Below are 24409 nucleotides of genomic sequence, written 5' to 3' on the forward strand. Positions count from 1 at the left end.
ATCTATAAAGAACTACACACATCATATTCGATTATTATCATCTTTACTGTGCTATTCTTGCCATTTGCCAACATCACAGTAGGCTACAAAACAACATTGGATAGGGCAGGGGTGGGCAACTTTGATGATGGAGAGGGCCACTATATTTCAAACTCACTCCAGAGGGCCACAATGCATATAGTCAAAAGTAGCTGATCTACAAGCTCAAAACGTGTCGCAGTGCGATGCATTTTGAGCTTGTAGATCTCCTTTTTTGCTATTTTTTTAAATTGGAATCCTGAATTATTTTCACATATTTTTTAATTGGAATCCGGAAAAGTAATATTTTTTATTTAATTTCAAATACATTTATATGTTATGTTAACTTTATGATTATGAACTGAAATGCAAATATTGGACATAAAAAAGGCTAGTACTAGTCATTAAGCTACTAATATAGACTGAAGAAATTAAAGTGGGTCATGTTTGGAATTGTAACAGCTGAAATCAATAACATATCAGTATTCTGACCTGCAGACCGCATTAAGTGAACTGAGTCTGTGCTCAGAGAATACATTATTCAGCGTGCCCACAATAGTCCACAGCCCACTTTGCTACTTGCTCTGATCCACTGCATCAATAGCACCCTCCCCCCCAATGGCAGACAATCATATGTCAGACACATACATTCAGTTGATCCGAATTAACATGTGTTAAATTCCTGTGCCTCAGGAATGTCATACTTCCTGTTCTTTCCAGATGGGAGATGGCCATGACGCATGTTAGATGTTCCTTGCATGAAATGAAATGAAATGAAATGTATATTTACCCAGGGTATCTGGGCTAAGCTCAAGAACTTGTTTCCAGCCAGGCCCTGCTCATAGAACACATTTCATCGTAGTGGTTGATGCCTTGTTCAAGGGCATTTCAGCGGTGGTAATTTTAACGTGTCGGACGGCTGATTCGAACTGGGAACCTTCCGGTATCTAGACCGCGCCGCTATCCGTTCGGCCACCGCTGCCACCGCATGCCTGTACAATACATGTTTTTGTTTGTAGCAGCATGTTTCGAGTTGTTATAACCAGTGCTGCTAGTGAATATCACTGCCAAATATCACTAGAAAACCAATCCAGCACAAAAGGTAGTTTTATATTTTATTATTGACATTATAAAAAAAAAAAAAAAAAAAAGGTCGGGTTGAGGGGTCAAGTACCCCCTTTGAACCCTCGTGGCGCCGGGCCTGGTCTATAGTCTACCTAAAATGTCCTGTTACATTGAATATGCCTCTACATGTGTTCTGGAAAGAGCACGTCATTCCTTTTCTATTGCAGTTTTCACAAAGTAAAAGCCTATTTCAAGTATGAGCACAAGCTAAAGAATAATAATGTATTTTGACATTTATGTAAAGCCATTTCTTTTGTTTACAAAAATGCCAAACAGTTATAATTCATAAACACCATTATGCAATCTATTCTAAAGCTTAATTGGTCATCGTTTACTTTAAAATTCTAGTAAATATTAATTGCTTATACAATCAATTTAGAAGGCCCATTACAATATTAGAGAAACCCAAATTGATTGTGTGTATACTAGTGACAGAAAAAAGCAATAGTGTTGTGACATGGCATAAAATAGTAATAAGTAGTGTTTAAAACCCTACACTAAAGATAAAAATAACAATTATACAAAAGATTTGTTAAGGTGCTGGTAGAAACACGTTTTGATTTCTTTATTGATTACGTCTGAACATCATTGAAGACATTTTGATGGCAGTTCATTTCTACTACAGCTTTCCACAATGTGTAAAACAGATAACTTTGTTAAGACCTTTCTTCTGACATGGCTGTAACTTAAATAGTTTTCAGTCAAAAATCAGAGAAAATTGAAGCAGAACTCCTCCTTGGAAGGTGTGAAGACAAAATGTGATGCCTCCCCCTGGAGATGTGTGTTTGGAGTTTGGGCTCCCGTTTGCAAAGTTTCCTGCTCGCTCTTTATCTCTGTGTAGTGGGTCTCTGTTTTGATTTCAGCTCTCCGGTGGAAAACCGACTTTGAAGAATCACTCACAGCCTTGACCTGAGCTGATGTAGTCGCTGGAGGAGAGAAGACAGTTTTCAATGAGTTGGGTTTAACATAGATAGACACTACTGAAAGATTTTAATGCATTTATTTGTACTTTTATTCTTAAAATAATAATCACACTCCTTTATGATATATTTGACTTATTCAAGCTGTGGAGAGAAACAGGGGCAAAGTAATGCCTAATGTTATACTCTGTAGTAAGACGGGCTTGTGGAAAATAACTTATTTTCAAGTTAATGCAGCGCATCACCACTGAACAATGTACTATAAATCAGGCTTAACAGGGTGAGAGACAAGCGGTGAGACTTGAACCCATGAAACCACAACTACAGTAGCATGTACTGTCTGCCAACATAGTCAGGTCTGCTTACCATTCTGAATGAGTTTATACTGCTTATCCTTCTCTTCCTCCATTGTTTTCCTGTAATCTCCAGCCATAGCTCTCATCACCTGCCTTTTCTTGGCTAAAGGAGCTTTGGAGCTACGCAGCGTCTTTAGGGCGCGGGATGTATCCTCCTCTACAGACAAAATACAATCAGAGCATTGTGTCTCAGAGCCGTACATCATTTGTTGGGAAATGTATTTCTCACCTCAATGCTGTAAGTTAAATTCTGTTTTTTTATGTTAAAACTAAAAGCTATTAGCTAGTCTTTGTATTCTACTAACTCTGTTTTGATGTTGACTTCTGGGTCTTCATTCCCAACTCCAGCTGCTCAATGCACCAGTCCAGTTCTCTTTGGAGCTGCTGTTCTGTTGTCTGAAAAACAGTTGCAAACTTGCAATAACAATTTATGAACTTCATATCATATGACCATTAAATAATTTCACACTTGCTACAACAACAGAGTTGTCAAGACCCAAGACCGCAGAGTTTGACACTGACCAGTGGTGTGCCTTTGCTGGCCTCAGTTGAGATTGGCTTCTGCTGTGCATCAGTGCTTTCTGGGGATTTTTTCTTTCCAGATTTCTTCTTTTTCTTACCTTTAGATGACACTAATGGTTCAGATGTGGGATTAGTCACCAGTGCATTGGAGGGTTTTTCCTCTTTAGCACAGCTTTCTTCACCTGGAGGAGGACAAGGCTCTGGGAGGGCAGGTGGTAATTGAGTGTCTGTTTTCATGTCTTCAGATGTGACAGTGGGTATTTGGAAATTGAATGAAAACCCAGAGTCCTGTTCTGTAAAATGTGTCAGTCCAGTTATTTTGTCTGGTGGCAGGTTCCAATATGAAGAGGGCGTTTCCTCCTTCGGTGCAAGGGAGCTTTCAGAGAAGAAGTTGAATGTGAAGGAGTTATCACTTCGATTCCAGAGGCGTTTCCCCAGGCTGGTTTGGTTGGTCTGACTCTGAGTACCTTCATCAGTAGTGGTCGTGGAGTTATTTGTTGTGGCTTTAATATCTAAACATTCACAAGCACGTGCGCACACACACACACACACACACACACAGAGAGAGAGAGAGGGGGAGAGGGAAGGAGCAAGGGAACAACCCACCAAGAGCTTAATGGTGTGCTTTTTGTTGTCATTCGATATTTGATATTTCAAGTTAAAGTACCGATAAACAGCAGCCTTTTCTCGTCCATGACGATACTTCAGTACGATGTTTTCCAGATCGCGCGTTTATTTCAAGATCTCAAATAGGAAGGAAATAGGATCGCATTTATTACTGCAATCATTGTCAATGGCACAATACATTAACATTTATTGTTGATAATTCCTACCGTTGAATACGTGAAATGTGTTGCTCAAAAACTTCTCGTGTAGCCATGGTGTTACCTCGAAATAACTCCGGCGACGATCAATTTCATCACCGAGACGTTCCGGATGTTTTTCTTATTTTTTTCTGTTTTCTTTTTTCCTAGTTCCTCAAATAAATAAAGCAGATAAAAGCAGGAAAGACTGGATTGTAAAAATGAAATAAAGAAAAATAAAAGTATAGACAGGACACACTGTACACATTCAAACAAAAAAACCTTAGCAGCAATGGGGGATGGGCAAAAGAGGGGGAAGTCTACAGAATCTACAAAAGGATATAAACATATTTAGCCCTAGACTTATTTATAGAAGGTGTAGTAGAATCTATACATCTAAACGTCATCAAGTACACTTATCTATACTTCAGATCAAAGTGAGTAGCAGTGAGAGAGCAAAACAAGCAGCATGTTTTTACAGAATATTTGCAGTTTGTCTTTTTTTCCCCCTTTCTTTTATTTTCTGTCCTCGTGGGTGGGATATGAAACAGGCTTGTTTCATATCATGTTGTTTCAACAGGCTTGAAACAGAATGTGAACATTCTCAGTATGCAATAAATCCAAATCAATAAATCATACAATACGTTGAATTCTCACCATTATTCATATTTTTGTCACGTATCAATCACTTTGGATCAATCAGACCTTTCCCAATTCCCACAAGTACATGTGTAGTTACCAATGACATTCTTTTCAGTTCAAAATGGACCAATCGCATAGGTTCGTGGGTGTGTCTTAAGAGTCAGAGGCTCGTCATAACCTATAAATACCCCATACTGTTGTTCAACATTAACAACAACACCACACTACCACCAGAGCCGGACAGACACGTTTGAGGATCGCAGCTGTGCTGGAGAGAAACAAGGTATTTCTTAATTTTGTGTTTTACTTACTTTGCTAGCTGTTTGTTTGTAAACTTCGTGATTATGTTTGACTTATGTAGTAGATAACACTGTCGAATTAGTATGTTGTGTACAGTGAGTGAGCTGATACGCAATGTTACCCCGGGTGTTTGTTGCACAAAATAAGCGGGCTCCAGAGACTAACGTTATTGCTGAGACACATCGCAATGTAACGTGTTATCTGGCGCTCTAGAAATGCGACGCGGTTGGGTTACATATTCCATGTGGAACAGCCAGGGAATCATTTAAAACAATTTTACTTATACTCATGGTTAATATTGGAACAAAGTGAACCTGAGACCAGAGGCGCTACAGTAATATCAGGCGCCATGTTGACACAGTTAAACCTTTTCGCTATGTGAAAACGAAACGTGTAGTTTCCTTGTACCGTAATGGTGGTTGGACTGGTATTTCAGGTTTACTGTGGTCACTGGCTGCTGAATGACTGCTAGACGTTATGGAGGGAACGGCCATTTTATTTGCACATGTAAACAGAAACGTGCCACATTCACTTAACTGCACATTGTGTATACGTTAATCATGATTGTATTATATGCGTTTTAGCCGTTACTAAACCAGGCGCCATATTTAATTAAGTTGAGGCAGATGGAGTGTCTCATATCCCGAATGGCGGTCGCGCTATTATGCTCCCGCCAATCAAGCCGATTCAGTTAGCACGGTTTACATTATCACCGCCAAATGTTAATAATTTAATTAAACCCCATTTCCTTATGCGTGGATAACTTGCAGTGATGTATGATATTGACTGAAAAAAAATGGCTATGGTTTAATACAATTGTAATTTAATCACATGGGCCATGGTGTCCTTGCTTGCAATGGGCCAACATTCAGTGAAACAGCACATCTACAAGCTCTTAATCGGCTATTTAGGGCGGCTAATGTATTTTTTTTTTATTTCCCCCTCATTTCAGATAGTAAATAATGGCCCGTACAAAGCAAACCGCTCGCAAATCTACTGGAGGAAAGGCGCCCAGGAAACAACTTGCTACTAAAGCTGCAAGAAAAAGTGCGCCCTCTACCGGCGGTGTGAAGAAGCCACACAGATACAGGTATAAACTGTCACTGTAACTTCTGTATTGTGGTTTTTGCTGGGACAAGCAATCCGATCGAGGAAGTTTGTGTTGTCTGGCAACTCTACTCATCTCTAAATAAAAGACAGGATTTGGTCAAATTGGTTGTTTAGTCATAGTGTTGGCACTTGGCACAGTATTTAGCAGATTTCAGTCTGGGGTCACTTTCAAAATTTACACAGACTTTCATTGTGCATCCCAGACCAGACCCGTAGCCCTGCCCCCCCGCAGCACCCACCCCCACAAGTAAGCAGAGCGCAGTACTGTATGCATATTTTCTACCTACCTCTGGCTAGGTGAAAACAAAAGAAACCCGATTAGCATTTGAGTACTTGGGTGGGGGCCGCGGGGCCGCACCCAACAATTTTGACACCTCTTGGACGGCCGGGCCTGAGGTGTAAAAAAATTCGGAATTCCCTGAAAATCCTCATGGGGGGGGCCCCCACAGACTACGTCACTGTCCCAGACTGTATTTAAGGTGCTCTTCAAATGGCATATTTACAACTACAAGCTCACAGTGCATTGCACTATGCTGTAGATTTATAGGCACTTAATATGCCCATATTGCCACATTTTATATATGCATACTGAACCTATGACATGCTAGGGTTCATTTGGTTAACCTTAGCAAAACAATTGTTCCAAGGTTTCATAGCATCTTTACAGTTTTAATGACAGTGTAATGTGCCCTCCATTTCTGTGAAGGCCTGGCACTGTGGCTCTGCGAGAGATCCGTCGGTACCAGAAGTCTACTGAGCTGTTGATCAGGAAGCTGCCCTTCCAACGTCTCGTCAGGGAGATTGCTCAGGACTTCAAGACAGACCTTCGTTTCCAGAGTGCAGCCATTGGTGCCCTGCAGGTGAGTCAATATTTGGTTTTAGTTCTTGGCGATATGCCACCCTGTTTTCTAATATAGCTGATTAGATTTTCACAACCATTGGCCGTATGCTCATTATAGTCAGTTCTTATGTGATTATGGATACAAAGTACACGGGTCAAAATCTTGTGTATAAATAATTCTAACTTAATGTTTCTTTTCCATATTCTAGGAAGCCAGTGAGGCATACTTGGTCGGTCTGTTCGAGGATACCAACCTGTGCGCCATTCATGCAAAGAGGGTTACCATCATGCCTAAGGACATTCAGCTGGCGAGGCGAATTCGAGGGGAGCGTGCTTAGTCTGAACTCTTGTTTTGAAACTTTATTGGGGTGGGGGGGGGGGGGGAATTGGCTGGGGTCATTTTTTTTTTTTATCTGAAGTTCAATATGTGAAACTTGTATACACTTTGTATTTGTAATTGGTAGGTTCAGGAGTACCTAGGCATCTCATTCATTTTAATCTATACTTTTCCTTCTGCTGTACCTTGTAGATTAGAGCTTGAGATTTGTAGCTGTTAGGCTTTCTGCTAAACATTAATTCCCTTTTCTCAAGTAAAGTATATTAGAATCTGCATGTAGTAGGAAGCATTTGTCACATGTTGTAAATAAACGTTCCACTACCTCATTGACTCTCTTGCGCTGTTGATCCAACTGCGACACGGTATGGTTAAATTTGCAATGTATAGCCAAAGCAAGGTTGGAACACATGATACAGATGTTGGTTCATGTTTTTGAGCAGGCCAGTAAAGTTAACTGCAAGCATCTAGAGTTGCAACTTGCAATACCAATACCCAATCCACAAGGGTTGCATTGGAACGAATAGGTTTTTAATGTAAACCACACCAACTCAAGGTTTACCTTAATGCAAACATGACAGTCCGGGGGTCCTGGGATGCAATACTGTACTCTAATGTCTCCCTGGGGCCCATCCACCTAAATGACCACCCTGTGTGACGGGACCTTTACATCACTGACAGTCTGAGATTCTGCCTGTTATGGGAGAAAAGGAGGCACTGTAGACAGTTTCGATGTTTCAGTTGCATCTTCGTCAGGTCAAAGCATTCTGCCTTATGCTTTGTATACCAAATTGCCCATCATTCATCCAAACAAGTCCTCGTATCTGACTTCAACTACCTTAAACTCAAGATTGCGGCTGTACAGAAAGCTGGATTATCTGTCATTCACTTCATAATCTACTGTAGACATGTTACCGACATGTTAGCAGTCATTCTAGTTTGGAAGTACTCTTTCAATAATGGACTCTGATTTAGATGCTCCGATCTGCCAGTGATCGGCCGTTATTCACTATCTGGAGAAACTGATCTTTTACACAAGTGGTATAAATGTCAATCACGTATAACATTTTGCGTTTGTGACAGGCCTACACATTCTCCCCTTCCTGCCCACAGGAACTTGACATTTGGGAAATATAAAAATTTGTATCGGTATCGGCCGATCATGAGAAACAATCTGATGTCTGTCCCAAAAAACCTGATCGGAGCATCCCTAATTTGACTACCTATTTAGATGGTAGTGATTTCCAGTTCATAATGGCTCTACGGTCTTGACTGGACTGATGGAAAGATAATCTAAGATTTCTGTACAGCTGCAATCTTGCCTAACAATACAATCAAGACTTTGTAGTAAACCTGTTTGGATGAATGGGCTGAAGATTGGTAGCATTGCTTGTGGCTACAGTAAAGTGTTGATGCGTTGTGCCATGGCTGTCTTGTGTAGTGGATGTGAACAAAAATACCTTGAAGTTGGGTTTCATGAGAACAAATTTATAATGCAACAAAGACATTCAGGCTCAATAGGTAATCTTAAATTCACATCATATTTACATTTAATTTATAACGACGCACAAGGTTTTTTTTTAAATGGGTTTGTTTTGTAGCAGATGCTTAATTTGAGGTGCTACAGATTGATATGTGCACCAATGGAAGGTAAACGCATCGCTGTCACTCAGACACCCCCCATCCTACATGAAGGTATACTTAACAAAAAATAAATAACAAAACATCTTTCAAGGTCCCAAAGGTACTAGCTTGGTTTGCTCTTGGGTTGCTCCTCTTCTGGCTCTTCATCTGAAAGTAAGCCGGGCAAGTGTTCATAAAGATTCTTCTCTAGCTGTTCGTCAACGTCCGAAGTTGGTCGCAGCACACACCAGATCAAGAAGCCAACACAAACTAGACTGAGAGGAAGAACCTTCCACCAGGGTCGCTGATACTGCACTCCGAAAGAGCCCTCTACAGTCCAGGTCTTGTGGCTGCCTTTGCTGGTGGAGAACTTGATGGGCTCATTGTTCACCTCTTCATCATCTGCTTGTTTCCTGGACCGAGACAACCTCTGGGAAGTCAAGGTGAAGTGTCGGACATGACTCCTGACGAAGAGGAAGACACAGATTTAGTCGCAATAATTGCTTATTTAAGTGAAATGCAGAGAGCTAAGCGGGGTGTCTGACGTAATGAAAACGTCACTGATTGTGACAGTTGAGTCAGTCTGAATTGCTTGAAATGAGCCTGCATGTTGTGGAAGCAACCGCAACGTAACAGAAATCCAAGTTGTATCAACCAAAAATGTAAAGTTCACTTAAACTGATTCTAAATAAGTAAAATTAAATACAGCTCCGCTTATAACACAGGGGTATAGTCAGATTGTCATTGAACCACCCCTACTACGAAATACCCAACGTGTGGTGTGCTGCCTGTCAGGTTACGGTTTACTTACCGCAGACTTGCTGTGCTACCAACGTATATCCCACGACATACGGGAAGGTGTACCAAACTACCCAGGGCCATAACTCGCATCTTGGTGGACAGACTGAACGGTCATCTTAGGTGAAACGCTGCCTGACTGTGCCTGCCTGTTTTCAGTGAGGTCATGCAACTCATGGTTGTGCCAACTTGTGCGTCGCTGATATTCTTCCGGCTTTCCATCAAGGAAGCTTGGTTTTGCTTCCATCAATTCAATTTACGTCCGTCCTAGCCAGTCACAGAGATGGCCAGTCATATCTATCTTCACCCCCCACAATATACCTATTTATTTTACAGTAAATTTGGAACAGCAGTATATCAAGAAATTGTAATTGGTACGTTGAATAAACCATTTAATAACGCGATAACTATCTCTTATTGACTCATAAACTTTAGCAGTGTGGGAGAGTGCAGTAGAACTTTTAATTTGACCACATTACATGGATGGAATAAAAGCATGGATTATTTGATGACAGACGGGTACAGTTAAAGGTTTAATAATGATACATAATTATTTTAAAATAATAAACTTGAAGGCTTGAACTACATTACACACCCCGGTACAGCAGGCGGCGGTATGCACCAAGGCGAGTGCCTCATCCAATCGCAGTTCGCCAAACTGAAACGCTTCCTGGTTGAATAATACCCATGCTGGTTATTGATGGTTGATATCGAGTGTTTTCTGTTTTCAGTTCAAGTAAGTTTAACTTGGTTAAGAAGCATAATGATCAAATTATCATTTAATCTACACAAATTCATTTATTTTTATGTTCAAATCCGTGTAATCTATTTAGCAATCATAGCTTCTATTTTAACTAAGATTCAGCGTCTGTTGTGATTCAGCAGAGTTGTTAGTTTTCTTGTTGAACCTGTAACAGTTGAGCACTTAATTCATTGACTTTATTTTGACAGCACTTAGGCCAATGCTGGTTGTTTTTATACTATTAGAAAAATTACTTGTCGCTTATTTCACTTGAGCTGTATGCTATCTAACTGGACCATAGCGTTATGGTGCTCAACATGACTTTGGCTGCATTCAGTGCATTGCCACTAAATTATAGGCATAACAAATCATCAACGTTCTATCTACACAACACACACACTCCACAATGCCTACACTCTTTGTGTGGTGGATGTATTCTTATTTATTCATCATACAAATGCCTAAAGTGTCTATGGTTTGATGGTCTTGTTGCTGTTGACCTAGCTCTGGTCCATAGCCTTACTGCTTCTGATTCTGCCCTACTGCAGGGCAGAATCAGAAGCAGTAAGGCTATGGACCAGAGCTACTGTGGACCTAGCCCTGGTCCAGCGCTTACAGTGAGAGACAAGCTGTAAGCGCTGGACCAGGGCTACTGTTGACATATCTGCTAATCATGCTCATGTGGATGTACTTGTAGGTGTAAGCTGTGTCATGGCTAAGAAGTCTTTGAAATCAGGATCGAAAGGCAGTGGCTCCAAAAGGAAGTTGAGTTCAAATGAGACTGATGTTGGCATGGAAGAAAACAAAGAAAAAAGCAAACGGACTAAAATAGAGGTGTGTGAGTAGCAGCACAATGAAACCATTTCTTCTCCTATTGTGCCAGTGTGCTGAGACAATACTGTTAAACTGTATTTCATCTGTTTGTTATTTCATCCAGGAGGTTCCCTTACACATTCCTGAAATGTCAATTGCTGCAGATAACAAAGTACAAGGAAAACATAAAAATGTGGAAGCAACCGTCCAAAAGAAGACGAAGAAAAAGGTATGTTGGCTGCTGTGGATTTATTTATTTGACGGCAAAATAAAATCCTGCACACTGTCTTCCTAAATTGCATAGTCCCTCTGGTCTCCCTCCTAAGGTCAGGACAGATGGACTGAAACATTGTTCAATGAAGATAAAGAAGACTGTGCAGGAGATTTTGTCCTGTGAAATATATCCTATATAACTGTGACCTTAGGTGTGCAGGAGCTTCTTGTCTTTATTTATAGTTGAACCATGAAACATGATTGTGAAACTATTGTGATGAGGGCGAGGCTTGTCTGTGTGTATGGATATCACACATTTGTCCACAATTACTCAATAAAATAGTGTATCATCAACAACAAACAGCAATGGAATATATTAGTCTAGATCGCTAACTCGATCCAATTCAACCTTTTATTTGACACATACAGCTCTTAAAACCAGTAGTGAACTAGTAGATGGTGTGCATTTAAAACAAGACTGATGGACATAACAAAAATACAAAGTGCATTATGCAATTCAAAAGTTCCATAAAAAAATATAAAAATGTTGCACATCAATATTCTATATATAAATACTGGTATGTCCATATGTGCAAGGGAGAGGTAAGGTCCATATCCATAGGCTGGTTAGAGAAGAGAGACACGGCCCAGGCGGTGGCGTAACCGTCTGGGCACCCGACTGGTAATCCAGTCGCAATGTGCCGTGGGTTCGACTCCCGAGCCCGACACGGCCTTTACTGCATGTCTTCCCCCATCTCTCTCCCGTTTCCTGTCAGCCTACTGTCTGTCCCTTCAAAAACCAATAAAAGGCGTAAGCCGCAAAAAAATATCTTTAAAAAAAAAAAAAAAGAGAGAGAAGAGAGACACTTCTCCTGAGGTGGGGTAAGGAAGGAGCGGTGGATGTGCACTGCACACATGCATGGGAGTCATAGGCAATGTTTTCATTCAATGTCTACTGGCCTGAAGAGCATGGAAATGTCTCCTGAGCCTTTTCGTGATGATACTTGACATTGCGCAGTTGGTCATGGTCCTCTGGAAGCCGGCCTTGACCACCACATTGCATCGCTCAATGATGTACACCTCTAGTTTCCCCTTATTTGACAGGTTTTTGGTGATGGAATCTCTATTGAGTTTGTAACTTTGTATTGAATTCAAAGCTGATATTGTGCCAAGAGTGCCATATTACGCCACATGGAATCCTTTGTACCCCCCTAGTAATTTCAAGTCAACTTTTAAATTCTTTTCAATTGTCAACTTCAAAACAATTTGCAGCTAACATAACGCATACATAATTAATGCCTCACAGTTTTGAAGCAATTTTCTTTTCAGTATGTTATCCAGATATACATATGTGAAGAGTTTTGTTCATTGGGACCATGAATAATGTTTCCGGGAAGCGTGATTTGGGATTGCACTGGAAGTGATTGGAACCCCACGCCCCCCCGACGTGCTGCTAGAGTGTAAACCGCGCCCAGACCGCCTCCAACTGGCTCGCTGTTTCCAGGCCTAATAATAACGTGCATCCGTTACAACTGCTTTATAAATAAGAGTTCATAAATAGATGGATAGAGATGGCAGTCTTGTGACGCTATTTATTCTTTTTTCATACGACCTTTAGAATTTCATTCAGTTCAGTTCACACTTTAAAAAAAAAACTACGAGCGAGATATAAAGTAGTTGTCATCGAAACGAACAGGCCACATCATCTCTGATTTAAGAGAAGGTGCAGTTGTGTGCAAATGAGTAGGCTCCATGCCTCGGGGGGCATGGCGTGCCAACCATTCCAGTGCGATCCCAAATCATGCTTCCGGGAATGGTGCAGAATCCATGGTGCAGAGATCTTGTGTAGCGTCAGAGCTGTGATATATGTGGATTTAAAGGATATATGATGATTTGTGATAGACAATAAGAGTTTTGAAGGAATCTTGAGGAGTGGTATGTTCTTTTACATGTCTTTGAAGAAGTAGGCGGGTATGACTTCTTTGCCTGGCTGGTATTCTGTCTGAGGAATAGTAGCCTCAGCCTAACCTGAAACGTCTCCCCAAGGAAGCTGTAGATAAGTGGGTTGAAGCAGCTATTGGAGAAGGCTGCCAGGGTCACAATGTGTGACGTCAGAGGGTAGTCATGCCACAACGCGCTGCCACTTGTCTCGCCTCTGAGAAGATGAGTGCTAATGAACACATTCTCCGGGAGCCAGCAGAGGAAGAAGACCATGACGGCGGCTGAGATCATCCGCAGGGCCTTCTGCCTGCGAGGCTGACACTGGAGCCCACCTTCGCCTCGATGGGCACGCTGCAACACCCGCGCTATCCTCCAGTAGCATGCTACCAGGATGCAAAGGGGCACCACAAAGCCCAGAGTCACCTCCAACCACTGAATTTGGGTCACGTTGGCGAAGCAGAAGTGGAGCTCGCCGGCGTGCTGACCCTGTGCTAAAGCGAAGGGCAGCAGGGTGAGCAGAGACGAGCACATCCAGATCAGGCAGCAGCTGATGCGGGCGCGGGGCATTCTGCGGCCAGTGGAGCTTGTCAGTGCCACAAACCGGTCGAAGCTCATCCAGGTGAGGAAGAAGATACTGCTGTACATGTTCATCTGCTGGAAAAGGTTCATGAAGGTGCACAGAGCGGCCATGTCATAGTAGCCCTTCTTCAGGTTGAACACCTCGATCAGGGAGTCGGCCACCAGCAGCAAATCGGCCACTGCCAGGTTCACAAAGTACATGTCTGGTGCAGACAAACGGCCACGGTGGCCGAGGTTGACAACTAAAATGAGGATGTTCCCAATAAACCCCACGGGGAACAGGAATATGATATAGATGCAGGAGAGGAAGAGGCCGATTTGGTAATGTTCATGCTGCTGGGAAACCTTCCGTGGCATTTTAGAGTAGACTGCCCAGGAGCCCTCCAGCTGCACAGTGTAGTTACTATGAAGATCTACTGAATATTCCACATACATGGTCTGTTCCATATTATTCCGTGTCCTACGGGATAGAGAGGATTTATTGTGCCACTGTGCCGTTTTGGGTGTTTACATTAGCACACTTGGAAATCTTCTGTCAGATTGAAGAGTTGATGTCCAGTCGATGTTCTAGAGGAAAACAAAAAGTCATAAGTCGATGCTTTTTTTCTCTCTCATTGAGCTTTAAGTGCTACTGAAGAGAAGCAAGCCGTAATCATTATTTGTATGTACATAATTGTAAATACATATAGACAGTGTTACTGAGAAGAAGTATGCAATACTCATGTTTGTATGTACAGATCAATGAATATATATAACAACTAAGAAGAAGCATGCAGTAATGATAATCAGTCAATCACACCATCACTTTCACAGCAATTGCTATAGCCAGAGCATACCTATTTATATGCACATCGACTGTGCATAAGAGCATAATATGGAAGGAGGTAGAGACCGCACACCAGTTTCAGGCAAAGGATTTGCTTTATTGTAGCGTTTTGATCTGATGAAGAAAATCCTTTGCCTGAAACTGGTGTGCGGGCTTTACCTCCTTCCAGTAATTGCAGTAACACCTGGCTGGTAACACTGAATTACTATAGTAACACTTTCTTACTATCAAACTTTAATAATAATTATATAGAAAAATATATATAATAACCTTTTAACAATTAGAAATTGTGACAACTATAATACATAGACATAACTTACATCTCCTTAAATCAACTTGCTGTGGTTTGTCCTTGCAATTGCTCTTATCTTTTCCCATTTTGGAGGTTAAGAAAGTCTTCATAGATCCAGGTAGAAAAGCTGAGTTGAGTGAGATGTAGACACTAATCTCTTCTCTCAGGTAGTTTGGTGCCACCCACAACACGGCAAAAAAAACACCCACATGGCTACTGTACTGATGTGTGCATGCATACAGTATATCTTCACTATCCAGGTTGCTTTGCTTATTATATCACCTTTCACACAGATTGCATTTTTATTCCACTGTAAACCTTTGAGGGAAAATATACATAATTGTCTCATAATATTTGTGCATTTTGTGCAGCAACCGAAAGTGTTTGAATTGAACACCACCCAAGCACCCATGTCCTACTTTTGGCATCTTCATAAATTTATACTTTTCTTTTTCATTAGTCAGATTTTACGAGATTCATTCTTCCCAATGGATTATTTTTGGGAGAATTGGGGAACAATTATGAACACTATTAGTATGTACACTGGCTGTGACTATGGTGTAGAATGTTCAAATATATAAATAAGGGAGTAGGGGAAAGTCTAGGCAACTGATGTTTATACACAACAAGATGAAGGGCATGCATTCAGTTGGATCATGAAAAAAAGACTACTACTGTCTATAATATCCATAGTCTCATCATATGATTCTTTGCCTTGGGTCTGGTCTTAATTGGGTCAGTCGCTGGACAAAATTATTTCACTCATTACAGGAATTTGGGGGGGGGGGGGGGATTAACCCTGGCCTCTTATTTTGGACATTATAGGTAATGTAGTTTAAGTTATGCTTAATTTACGTTCATCGTTATCACATAGTGAGCTGTCAAATCCACAAGCTGAGCTTATAAATTTGCTATTGTTGCTGCCCAACATTTGCTATTTTATGCTGTACAACACAACTTAAAATAGGGCTTAATTGTTGAAATGATATTGTAGAAACATTTATCTGCTTCTGTCCTGCTGGCAATGGCATCTGCTGGCAATGGCATCAGACAATGTAACCTGTCTGTGTGTGTGTCATATTTACTGGTCCCCAATCTTGTATCACATCAGCTGCCCTGGTAGAGCCACGGTGTGTGAGTTTGAATCATGCAGGTCACTTATTCCTAGAAAATAAGAACGGATGCCATAGGGGTTCCTGAAAAAGGAGTAAAGAAAATAACAGTACAAGAGTATCTGTAAGTGTATCCTGCCCCAGGGAGCTAGCCCTGTGTTTGTTTTTTTTGCTTTTTGGTATGAATATTGATTGAACCACATTGGCCCTCCCACCTTTGCACAGATACACCTCAAGTTATTCTTCCTTTAGCTAAATTAGTTTCTGTAACAAGGGATTGTTTTACGGGGTGAAGTTTCCCCCCCACCGCGGCAAGGTAGCAGCACACAGAGAGGTCTTTAGCTAAATGCCTGTGTGGAACTTTCTTTGGCATTTCATACTTTTTGTCTGACATTTTGTGTAAATGGGCTTTTGTACAAAACCTGTTAGCAAATGATGTCATTGCCTGTTTCCATAAAATATCTGTATTATTATAGTCAGAGCAAGTTGGAGAGCTGGAATATGCAATCTACAGTACTACCTAAAGGAGCTAATTTATTTATACTATTCATAGCTTTATTTGCATGTGCGGTTGTGCATTTCTTTTTATTGTCAAATTGAACATAGTGTTACAGTCAAATATTTATAAAACCTTTTGTAAACACTTAAAATCCTGAAAATCAGTATAGAGAGTATGCGCGTGACATTATCATCATACCCAGAAGTTATGCAGAAACGCCTAACTCACTTTATGCATGCGCATAGCCTCTACACATAAACTGTAATGGCAGATCATATTCAAGCAATGTAGTCGTATAAAAGATGCAACATTGGTATAAAAGACATGATGAAATGAGATGAACCATGATGGATTTTCCAGCTGGCCTCAAAATGTATTTGTAATAAATTATGTTTTCAAACTTGCGCTCCCCCTCCCCACCCCCCTTGATGGATGATTATACAATTGAAGCCGTTTGTCCTCTAGGGCTCATAGTCCTGCAGGGTGTCTGCGATCTCGATGCGGGGGGCTATGATGTGTCTCTGGGTCTGTGTGCCACTCAGGCCACGGCAGCAGTCTCTCACCTGCCTGCCCACCCCTTGGAGGCTCTCTCTGCATGGTCTGTGGATAAGCAGCACCAGCAACAGACTCAGACAGCTCCCAGAGAACAGGATGAACTCTGCCACGCTCAGGAACGCCCACTCATGAGGGCTCAGTGGCCCTTGTCCCACCCCCCTCACTAGCACCACGCTGTAGAAGAGGTTGCATACAAACAGCACCGTGGCAACTGTCAGGAATACAGGACCCTCCTCAGAGCCGGAGAGGAAGCGCCCACTGGATTTCCATTGGTGGACGCAGCCGCCTATCATAAGTCCAAGGAGGAGGGTGTAGGGAATCAGGAAACCCAGACAGAGTTTAGCCACCGAGTATGAGAGGCCAGCCTGGACTGGATCTATAAGGCAGCAGGTGTCCTCTCCTGACTCCTCTCCTCTGGGTCTGGGGAGTCCACGGAGCCCCGCCAGCAGCAGGGAGATCAGAACAGAGGTCACCGCCACAAGAGCAATGCAGACACCAGATCTCTTCAGCAGTGCGTGGGAAGGCGGGTCAAAGGTCAGAACATATCCCATCAGCACCAGGAGAAACAGGCCACAGAGGGAGCTAACATTGACAGTGAAGGATAGAGCAGCACAGCCCAACAGTGTGGACTTCAGGTAGTCAGGTCTGTGGGCCACAGAGGACAGCGAGAGGAGCAGGAGGAGGAGCTGGGACCCACAGAAGGCCCAGAGCACGCCGTCCAGCCAGGCCACGCGTCTCTGGGCTCTGTAGGTCTGGATGAAGCTATAGAACAGGAAGCAGGCCGCGAGTAAACCCAGGCCAGCGCACAGCGCGTAGACATAATTGGCTCTGGAGGTCAGGTCGTTGGCTGCAATTTCGTCCAAAAGGTCAAGTTGTGTGGTTGTTGAAGTGAAGTCGAGTGGAGTTGAATTACCCAGGGCCGGTGAGGTGGTGCTGTGGGAAAAGTCTGGTCTGCTGGTCACCACCGAAGAGAACGGTTCAACAGTTGGATTTGTCTGGAATTGAAAAAGAACAGAATACTTTGATTCACAACCACCAATTTAATTGTACCTTATTAATTTTATGGTTTGTATATAGTATTTTTTGTCACCAGGGGGTTTGAGCACAAATTAAACCAAATATACAGTATATGATATCTCTGTGGCATCATGTCAGTGTCTTTTCCACTGAGGTATGTAGTTCCACTTCTGGTCTTTAGTGAACAGATCACAGATGTAGAAGTGTTATTTTTAGCGACTGCTTTAGTAGTGAGACTAATTTGCCGGTTTCATTTTGTTACTGGTCAGCATATGAGTCATGAAATGGGTTTTTGCTAAAGAGAACAGCTTTTCTTACACAACATTTATTGCATTACACTTAAATCCACTTCCTATAAAAGTGATAAAAGACGAATATCTTACTCTTAACACTGGTTAAATCTCTTCTCTTAGGTGATTTATCAAGACCACATCTCCCTATGTTACCCCGTCTTTGTCTATGTGAGGAACTGGCTGCTCAGACAAACATATGTTTCCACTTACCATTTTCACTCTCGACACCCGCTTCTGTTTGTTTCTACAACCTCTGCGTCGTCCGTTCAAATGTCGTCAAACCCCTATGCTGTGTAAATGATGCTTGTTGCATGGATACAACTTGTCAGCTTGAAAATCTACTTTTGAAATTTTCACAGGCAGTACTCATTACTCAGCCAACGTACTTTCAGAATGATTTTGTGGCCACGTGATCAACATCTTTTCCTCCCCTCCCTCCCTGTTGCTCTGTTTTTTTTTTCTTCCATGGCAAAGTGGGCTATGGGTCCGTTACAGAGAACATATACCCCTTGTTTAAGTTGCTCTAAAAAGGATGTCTGTTTTAAGAGTGACTATGCAGACCCTTAACGGTTTACTGGTGCTATATGTATTCAGGGTTTGTTTTTGTAACTGTAAGTGGGATAATTCTGCAAGTGAAATTAGAGCAATGCATTCAAAGCTATCCAGTGTCATACAGTATATGTTATTTTATTTAGTTGTTTTGCCTGCATAACTTGGAAGCTGTGGAGAAAAGGCTCATTTGGTCTGGATTTAAATTCTGCACTATAAATGCACAGAAAGAAATCTGCCATGAAATGTTTCTCTGTCTATATATCGGTTTCACTGTTCACCACCCAGCGTCTCTCCACTCTTCACCTTGCTCAAACCAGTCCTCAGTTTATTTGTTTTTGCTCTCTACCACCCGATTTGTTCTTGCATAAAATCTTAATGTCACATAACTATAAACTGGTGGTTTTGTCCTTGGTGCTTATGTAGTGGTGGCGGTTCTGGGCTGCGTAACACAGGAAACTCTTTAGAGGGTGTAGTGAAGGCGGTGCCGTTTCTTGGCTCATAACCACAATGAATACTAAATGCACAGAATGCAACGCTGACCTCGGCATGATACACATATGTACAGGAAATGTCCTTAACAACCTAAAGCAACAGGAAGTGAATAAGTCATCTAAACACATGTCTTCAAACGGTATCATAATTAAAATATCGCTTCTTGCTTTGTAGGCAGAAGTCAAACAGTAAATCTGACTTTTAAGAGTGACATTTGGCCCTGCATTTGTGTCACTGCACATGTGGTGCATCAGAAATTTTGATATTGACACACAACATTGGATTTTGCTGACCTCGTACACAAGGATTTATTGGAATGTGATCTTCCTGTTTGGTAAACATGGCCAATGTTAGGACGTTTATAATGTTTTTTACAATAACATCACAAATGATAAATATCCACACAAGAGGAAGGTCTTCTTATGGAGATAATAAACCTGCTAACTTTGTTTGGATTTGTTTGACAGATTGCAAAGCAGCCCTCTCTCCCCGTAGATGCGAGTGAGAGTGAAGAAGAAGACTTTAGTCCAGAGGAGGAACGGTTCCTGGAGAGGAAGCTGAAAAAGATCCTTGGAAAGGAGGAGAAGGACAGACTTAGAGCTGAGGGGAAGTGGGTGCCTAAAGCCCAGCAAAACGCGGCCAAGGAACCTGTTGCACCCAAACAGGCCTTGGATTACCTCACCTGGTATGAGTAGATCTTATTTCTAGTGCATCAACATCGTGGTATTCTCATTTCCTCTGTATCTGTATCGGCTGATTAAAAAAAAAAGTCAACACACACTACCTGCCTGGAATGTTCTGAGAGTACAATAAGATTCTCAATAAGATAACTTTTAATCCCTGGGTTTGTCTTGTACTACAGTTCCGAACGGCTTCTTGTAAATAATCCCTGCCATTGGGTTTGTCATTTTGCAGCTGGGAGAAGAACCGTGAAGAGTGGAAGTTCCAGAAGACGAGACAGACATGGTTACTGCAACATATGTTTGATTCTGAAAAGGTGAAATTAGTTTTAGTATTATGAGAACAATTTAGGCATTTGGCCTGACTTAATCCAGAGTGATTTACAGTAAGCAAGAACAAAAACATGGTAATACATCAAATATAGTCATCAAGAATCATACGTAAGCTAAGAACCTAACAGTTGAATATCTATATAAGAAACTATACGTATACAGTATAGAGTGCTATGTCTACATAAAATGCGATCTAAATGACTTAAGTTTAGCCTTTGCATACGCCTGTAAGGTCGATGAGGCTAGGGCAAGTGCTAGGGGCTAAAATGGAGTCTGAAGAGGTGGGTTTTCAGACAACGGTGGAAGAATTGCAATGGGAAGTGCATTCCGTAGTTTTGGAGCCAGAAGGGAGAAGAGTTTGGTATGTGTGGAGTGTTATCCTGGCGTTTTAGTTAAGATACTTCCAGATTCCCTGCGTTGGCTGATCTGAGTGCACGGGAGGGTTTGTAGGGTCCGATCAGACTTGTAAGATATGGGCGGGTGCCATACCTTTGGTTGCTTTGAAGGCCAGCATCAGAGTTTTGTACTCGGTGCGGGCTACACAGTCAAACATTTTTCCAACCTTTTGCCCCATTCTGTTTTCTTGTAATTTGCTAATTAATGGGTGACCAGATTTTCATGAAACTTGGAAGGATTGATCACTAGGCTGCCCTAAATACATCACTAATATTGGGTTGAAAAGATCAATGGTCGAGGAGGAGACATAGGAAGACACTTTAACTCAAGAGCAAACAGTCCTGATTGTTAAGATTGACAATCTTCAATGTGATACTAAAACATTTAGAGAAGATTAGCTCTGTATTCTGGGCTAATACAGATGTAGCCTGGCTAATAAGCCAGACTAATATCACACAACACTGTCGCGGTATATTAGTCTGGGCTGGCTCCACTTGGATTTCATTTCCCGGGGGGCGGGTTCAAACATTTTCTCTTTGACGCAATTGGTCAGAGCTACTGTCAGTCAAAAGTCTCAAGCATTGAACGTCACTGTACCAAAGCCCGCCCATATTGCATACCGTGTCCCGATTGGTCCGACCTGTTCTCGGTTGTAGGAAAGAGGCGTGCTACTGAGCCTCGCCAGAGCGTAATCCGCTGGTAGGCAATTTTTTTTTGCCAACTGCTGATTCGGTCTGGTTTATTAACCAGGCTAATACAGATGGGCTTTCTGCTGACTCAAGCCTAAAAATGAAAAATTACATCATACTCACGGGTTGTGGAGAAACCCTACCTTGTGATCAAAATGACCACTTTGTGATTATGTTCAATAGTAGATTATTCCCCATCTGACCCTGCTTTCATCACTCATCTGTAAAATGTACAACCATGATGTAGATGTTTACATTTCTATTGTCTCTCCTCAGATTCCTGATGAGAGTTTCTCTGTGCTCCTATCGTATCTGGAAGGGATGCGCGGAGTGGCCCGGGACACCACTATACACAAGGCTGAAACCCTGGTACGAGAACTTGGAGAAGGACCGTTGGATGAAGATGTCAAGCAGAGGGCATGCAGAGCCAGAGAGGTCATCCAACTGCTTGGCTGACTTGGTCATCTACATAGATGTTTTTTTTTAATTATTATCTTTAATATCAAGGGAATGTTGAGAGAGTACATGTGCACCGAACAGTGTAAAGTCAAACCTGATGCTGCCCCATACAACCACAGTGTTGAAATTATTGCCTTCTGAGAAGTGTCGCCACAGCAACTGGTGGCTAAGTGCCTTGCTCAAATAGTACAGCGGCTTATACCCCAATACAAGAGGTATTGTGCACTTTTTCAAAAAAGCATGAAACTTCTACCATAGTTAGATGATATCATGAGGTGTATTTTCAGATGTGGAGTCAAGTCAGATTTGACCCCTGAGGCCCGGTAGAGCATAATATGTGACCAATACCCATAACATCCTATATAAGGCAAAAAAGTCCAAATTTCATCATTCTTTAAGTAGCATGTGACATATGAAACTAGGGTGTTTGCATGATTCTGAATCCATTCCAAGCATTAGTTTTGCAAAAAAACACTCATTGGGCTTAAAACGGCCATGCCCACTTGCCCAAATGTGCTGGCATCATCAATTTGTGATGACGGCATTGGCCGTTTTTAGCCCAATGAGTGTTTTTTTTGCAAAACTAATGCTTGGAATGGATTCAGCATCATGAAATCACCCTAGTTTCATATGTCACATGCTACTTAAAGAATGATGAAATTTGGACTTTTTTGCCTTATATAGGATGTTATGGGTATTGGTCACATATTATGCTCTACCGGGCCTCAGGGGTCAAATCTGACTTGACTCCACATCTGAAAATACACCTCATGGTATCATCTAACTATGGTAAAAGTTTCATGCTTTTTTGAAAAAGTGCACAATTTTTTGGTAATCCGCTGTACTAAAAGGCAAGTTCAGGGATGAGAGAGCATTTCTCATTCAGTTACACTATTAGGGTTTTCCCTGCCTGGTCTGAGGATTCAACCAGCGACTGTCTAGTCACAAGTCCCCTTCTGTGAATGATACCAATGGACTGCCCCTGTTTGTTAATGAGTGGTGATTAAAGTCACACAGATAGTCTGGATATGGTTACACTCATTATTTAAATGTGATTACTGTAGCCCAAGTTGTGCCGGGCTTTGTTTTTATTCAGTAGGTTTGCATGTTTAATATTTCCTAACTAATGACAAGACTGTCTGTGGTATCAATCATATATTACTAGTACATATCTCTTTACAATACATAATGGGAAAAAATATTATGACTTGTCTTAAACAATATCCCGTATTAAATGTGTTTGTAACCCTATTAGAACACTTGGTAGCCTGACACCCATCCTGAATTTTCTTGTTTCACTTCCAGGACATGTATTTTTTTAATGGTAGCAATTCAGGGCTGGAGCCAAGCTAAACACTTGGTGTATGTCTCTTGAGTCCTGACACTGGTTGAGAAACCAACTTTTATAGTCAGCATGCAGTAGCACATGATCACCCGATGCGCAGGTGCGGGGATTGAACCCCAGTCTTCCACCGACGCACAACCTGTCGTGCCAATAGGCCTAGCCCGATTGGCAGGGCTGTTGTGGCTGTTGTGGTTGGCTGGGTGCTACACATACTCTGAGTGGACTGCTTGCTTCAGTCTGATATGAATGCGATAGTAGTAGTACCCAAGTAATACCCAGCAGAGGGCACTGTAGACTATCACCAGCAGGTGGGATCACTGTCTGTTCTGTTCTCAAGTGCAATGGGTGAGGGTGGGAGCAGAACCTCATGCCAGGGCAGGGGCCAGGGTTGACACTTATGTCAACGGACCCGGTTGACCTGGCTTGGACAAGGAGAAGGGGCAGCGGTTTTCCCTCCCAGCAGCAGACGAGTAACTACCATGTTATGATTATGTGGTTCATCACAACCAATGTCCAACTGGCAACTGCTAGTAGAAATGTGTTATATATATATATATAGTTCCTTCCTCCACGCTGCATTCTTCAACCTGCAGAGTTGTTCAACCTGGGGCTCCAATATACTGCTGTGGACTCAGTACTCAATACTCATGCACATTCTTACACACTCCTGTGAATAATTACTAAACAATTCTGATTGACAATATCGTTTTTTACTATATTATCTGTTGATCATATCAATTTGCTATGAAGTCATGTTTCCCCAATTCCCCTAGATTTACAACTGCTGCAAACCTTTATTTGGCAATGTAAACGTATGTTTTCTCATGCCAATAAAGCCCTTTGAATTGAATTGAATTGTGTGTGTGTGTTGTAATGTTTAGCAGTTCTGTGCGTGTGTTAGCACTTAGCAGTTCAAAATACAGGTTTACTTTAAATGGCCAATAGGCTATAACACAAATAAAACCATTTTACACAAATGTGGAATTTAATTTAATTTAGGTCAAATTTATCATGGGGGGGCCTATTGCCCCAGTAGTGATTCCCTTTAAAATATATATTTTTGTACTATATACTATACATCTGTATTGTGTATTGGGTAAAGCATACATACATTTATTTGAATTGGTCATAAAATAGACATTATCCATAAGGGGGCCTTTTCCCTCCTCCAACACTGTTGGAGGGAAAA

The 24409-nt window shown here is 41.7% G+C and overlaps 5 protein-coding genes across 9 annotated transcripts; 2 read left to right on the top strand and 3 right to left on the bottom strand.

The window, feature by feature from the left end:
• Positions 1 to 1693: 1693 nt before the first annotated feature.
• cUnh8orf33 (chromosome Un C8orf33 homolog) lies at positions 1694 to 3895 on the bottom strand. 2 transcript variants are annotated; one of them, XM_079493541.1, is made up of 6 exons: positions 3775 to 3895; positions 3609 to 3685; positions 2942 to 3453; positions 2725 to 2815; positions 2430 to 2576; positions 1694 to 2069 (listed from the first exon to the last, which is right to left on the bottom strand). In XM_079493541.1, exons 2-6 carry the CDS (start codon positions 3634 to 3636, stop codon positions 1852 to 1854), a joined length of 996 nt encoding a protein of 331 aa, XP_079349667.1. In that variant the 5' UTR covers positions 3637 to 3685; positions 3775 to 3895; the 3' UTR covers positions 1694 to 1851. The 2 variants fall into 2 exon arrangements, with proteins under 2 accessions (XP_079349667.1, XP_079349668.1); XM_079493542.1 differs by lacking the exon at positions 3609 to 3685 and having other exon boundaries at positions 3775 to 3880.
• Positions 3896 to 4578: 683 nt separating this feature from the next.
• On the top strand, positions 4579 to 7300 carry h3f3d (H3 histone, family 3D). Its single transcript, XM_079492460.1, has 4 exons — positions 4579 to 4669; positions 5639 to 5776; positions 6503 to 6656; positions 6847 to 7300. Exons 2-4 carry the CDS (start codon positions 5649 to 5651, stop codon positions 6973 to 6975), a joined length of 411 nt encoding a protein of 136 aa, XP_079348586.1. The 5' UTR covers positions 4579 to 4669; positions 5639 to 5648; the 3' UTR covers positions 6976 to 7300.
• Positions 7301 to 8228: 928 nt separating this feature from the next.
• On the top strand, positions 8229 to 24070 carry chlsn (cholesin). Of its 4 annotated transcripts, none has more exons than XM_079492686.1 (6): positions 8229 to 8492; positions 10832 to 10968; positions 11075 to 11176; positions 19786 to 20003; positions 20234 to 20315; positions 21693 to 24070. In XM_079492686.1, the coding sequence occupies exons 1-6, from the start codon at positions 8333 to 8335 to the stop codon at positions 21870 to 21872; spliced, it is 879 nt and encodes a 292-aa protein (XP_079348812.1). In that variant the 5' UTR covers positions 8229 to 8332; the 3' UTR covers positions 21873 to 24070. The 4 variants fall into 4 exon arrangements, with proteins under 4 accessions (XP_079348812.1, XP_079348811.1, XP_079348814.1 ...); XM_079492685.1 differs by having other exon boundaries at positions 8245 to 8492; positions 11072 to 11176; XM_079492688.1 differs by lacking the exon at positions 8229 to 8492 and adding an exon at positions 8916 to 9037 and having other exon boundaries at positions 11072 to 11176.
• LOC306915364 (G-protein coupled estrogen receptor 1-like) lies at positions 12867 to 14140 on the bottom strand. Its single transcript, XM_079492683.1, has one exon. The coding sequence runs from the start codon at positions 14125 to 14127 to the stop codon at positions 13012 to 13014; it is 1116 nt and encodes a 371-aa protein (XP_079348809.1). The 5' UTR covers positions 14128 to 14140; the 3' UTR covers positions 12867 to 13011.
• On the bottom strand, positions 16678 to 18629 carry LOC306915365 (uncharacterized protein). The gene is made up of 2 exons (XM_079492684.1): positions 18485 to 18629; positions 16678 to 17959 (listed from the first exon to the last, which is right to left on the bottom strand). Exons 1-2 carry the CDS (start codon positions 18485 to 18487, stop codon positions 16871 to 16873), a joined length of 1092 nt encoding a protein of 363 aa, XP_079348810.1. The 5' UTR covers positions 18488 to 18629; the 3' UTR covers positions 16678 to 16870.
• Positions 24071 to 24409: the final 339 nt, after the last annotated feature.

Source organism: Electrona antarctica (assembly GCF_951216825.1).
Source record: "Electrona antarctica genome assembly, chromosome: 22".
Classification (NCBI taxonomy): domain Eukaryota; kingdom Metazoa; phylum Chordata; class Actinopteri; order Myctophiformes; family Myctophidae; genus Electrona; species Electrona antarctica.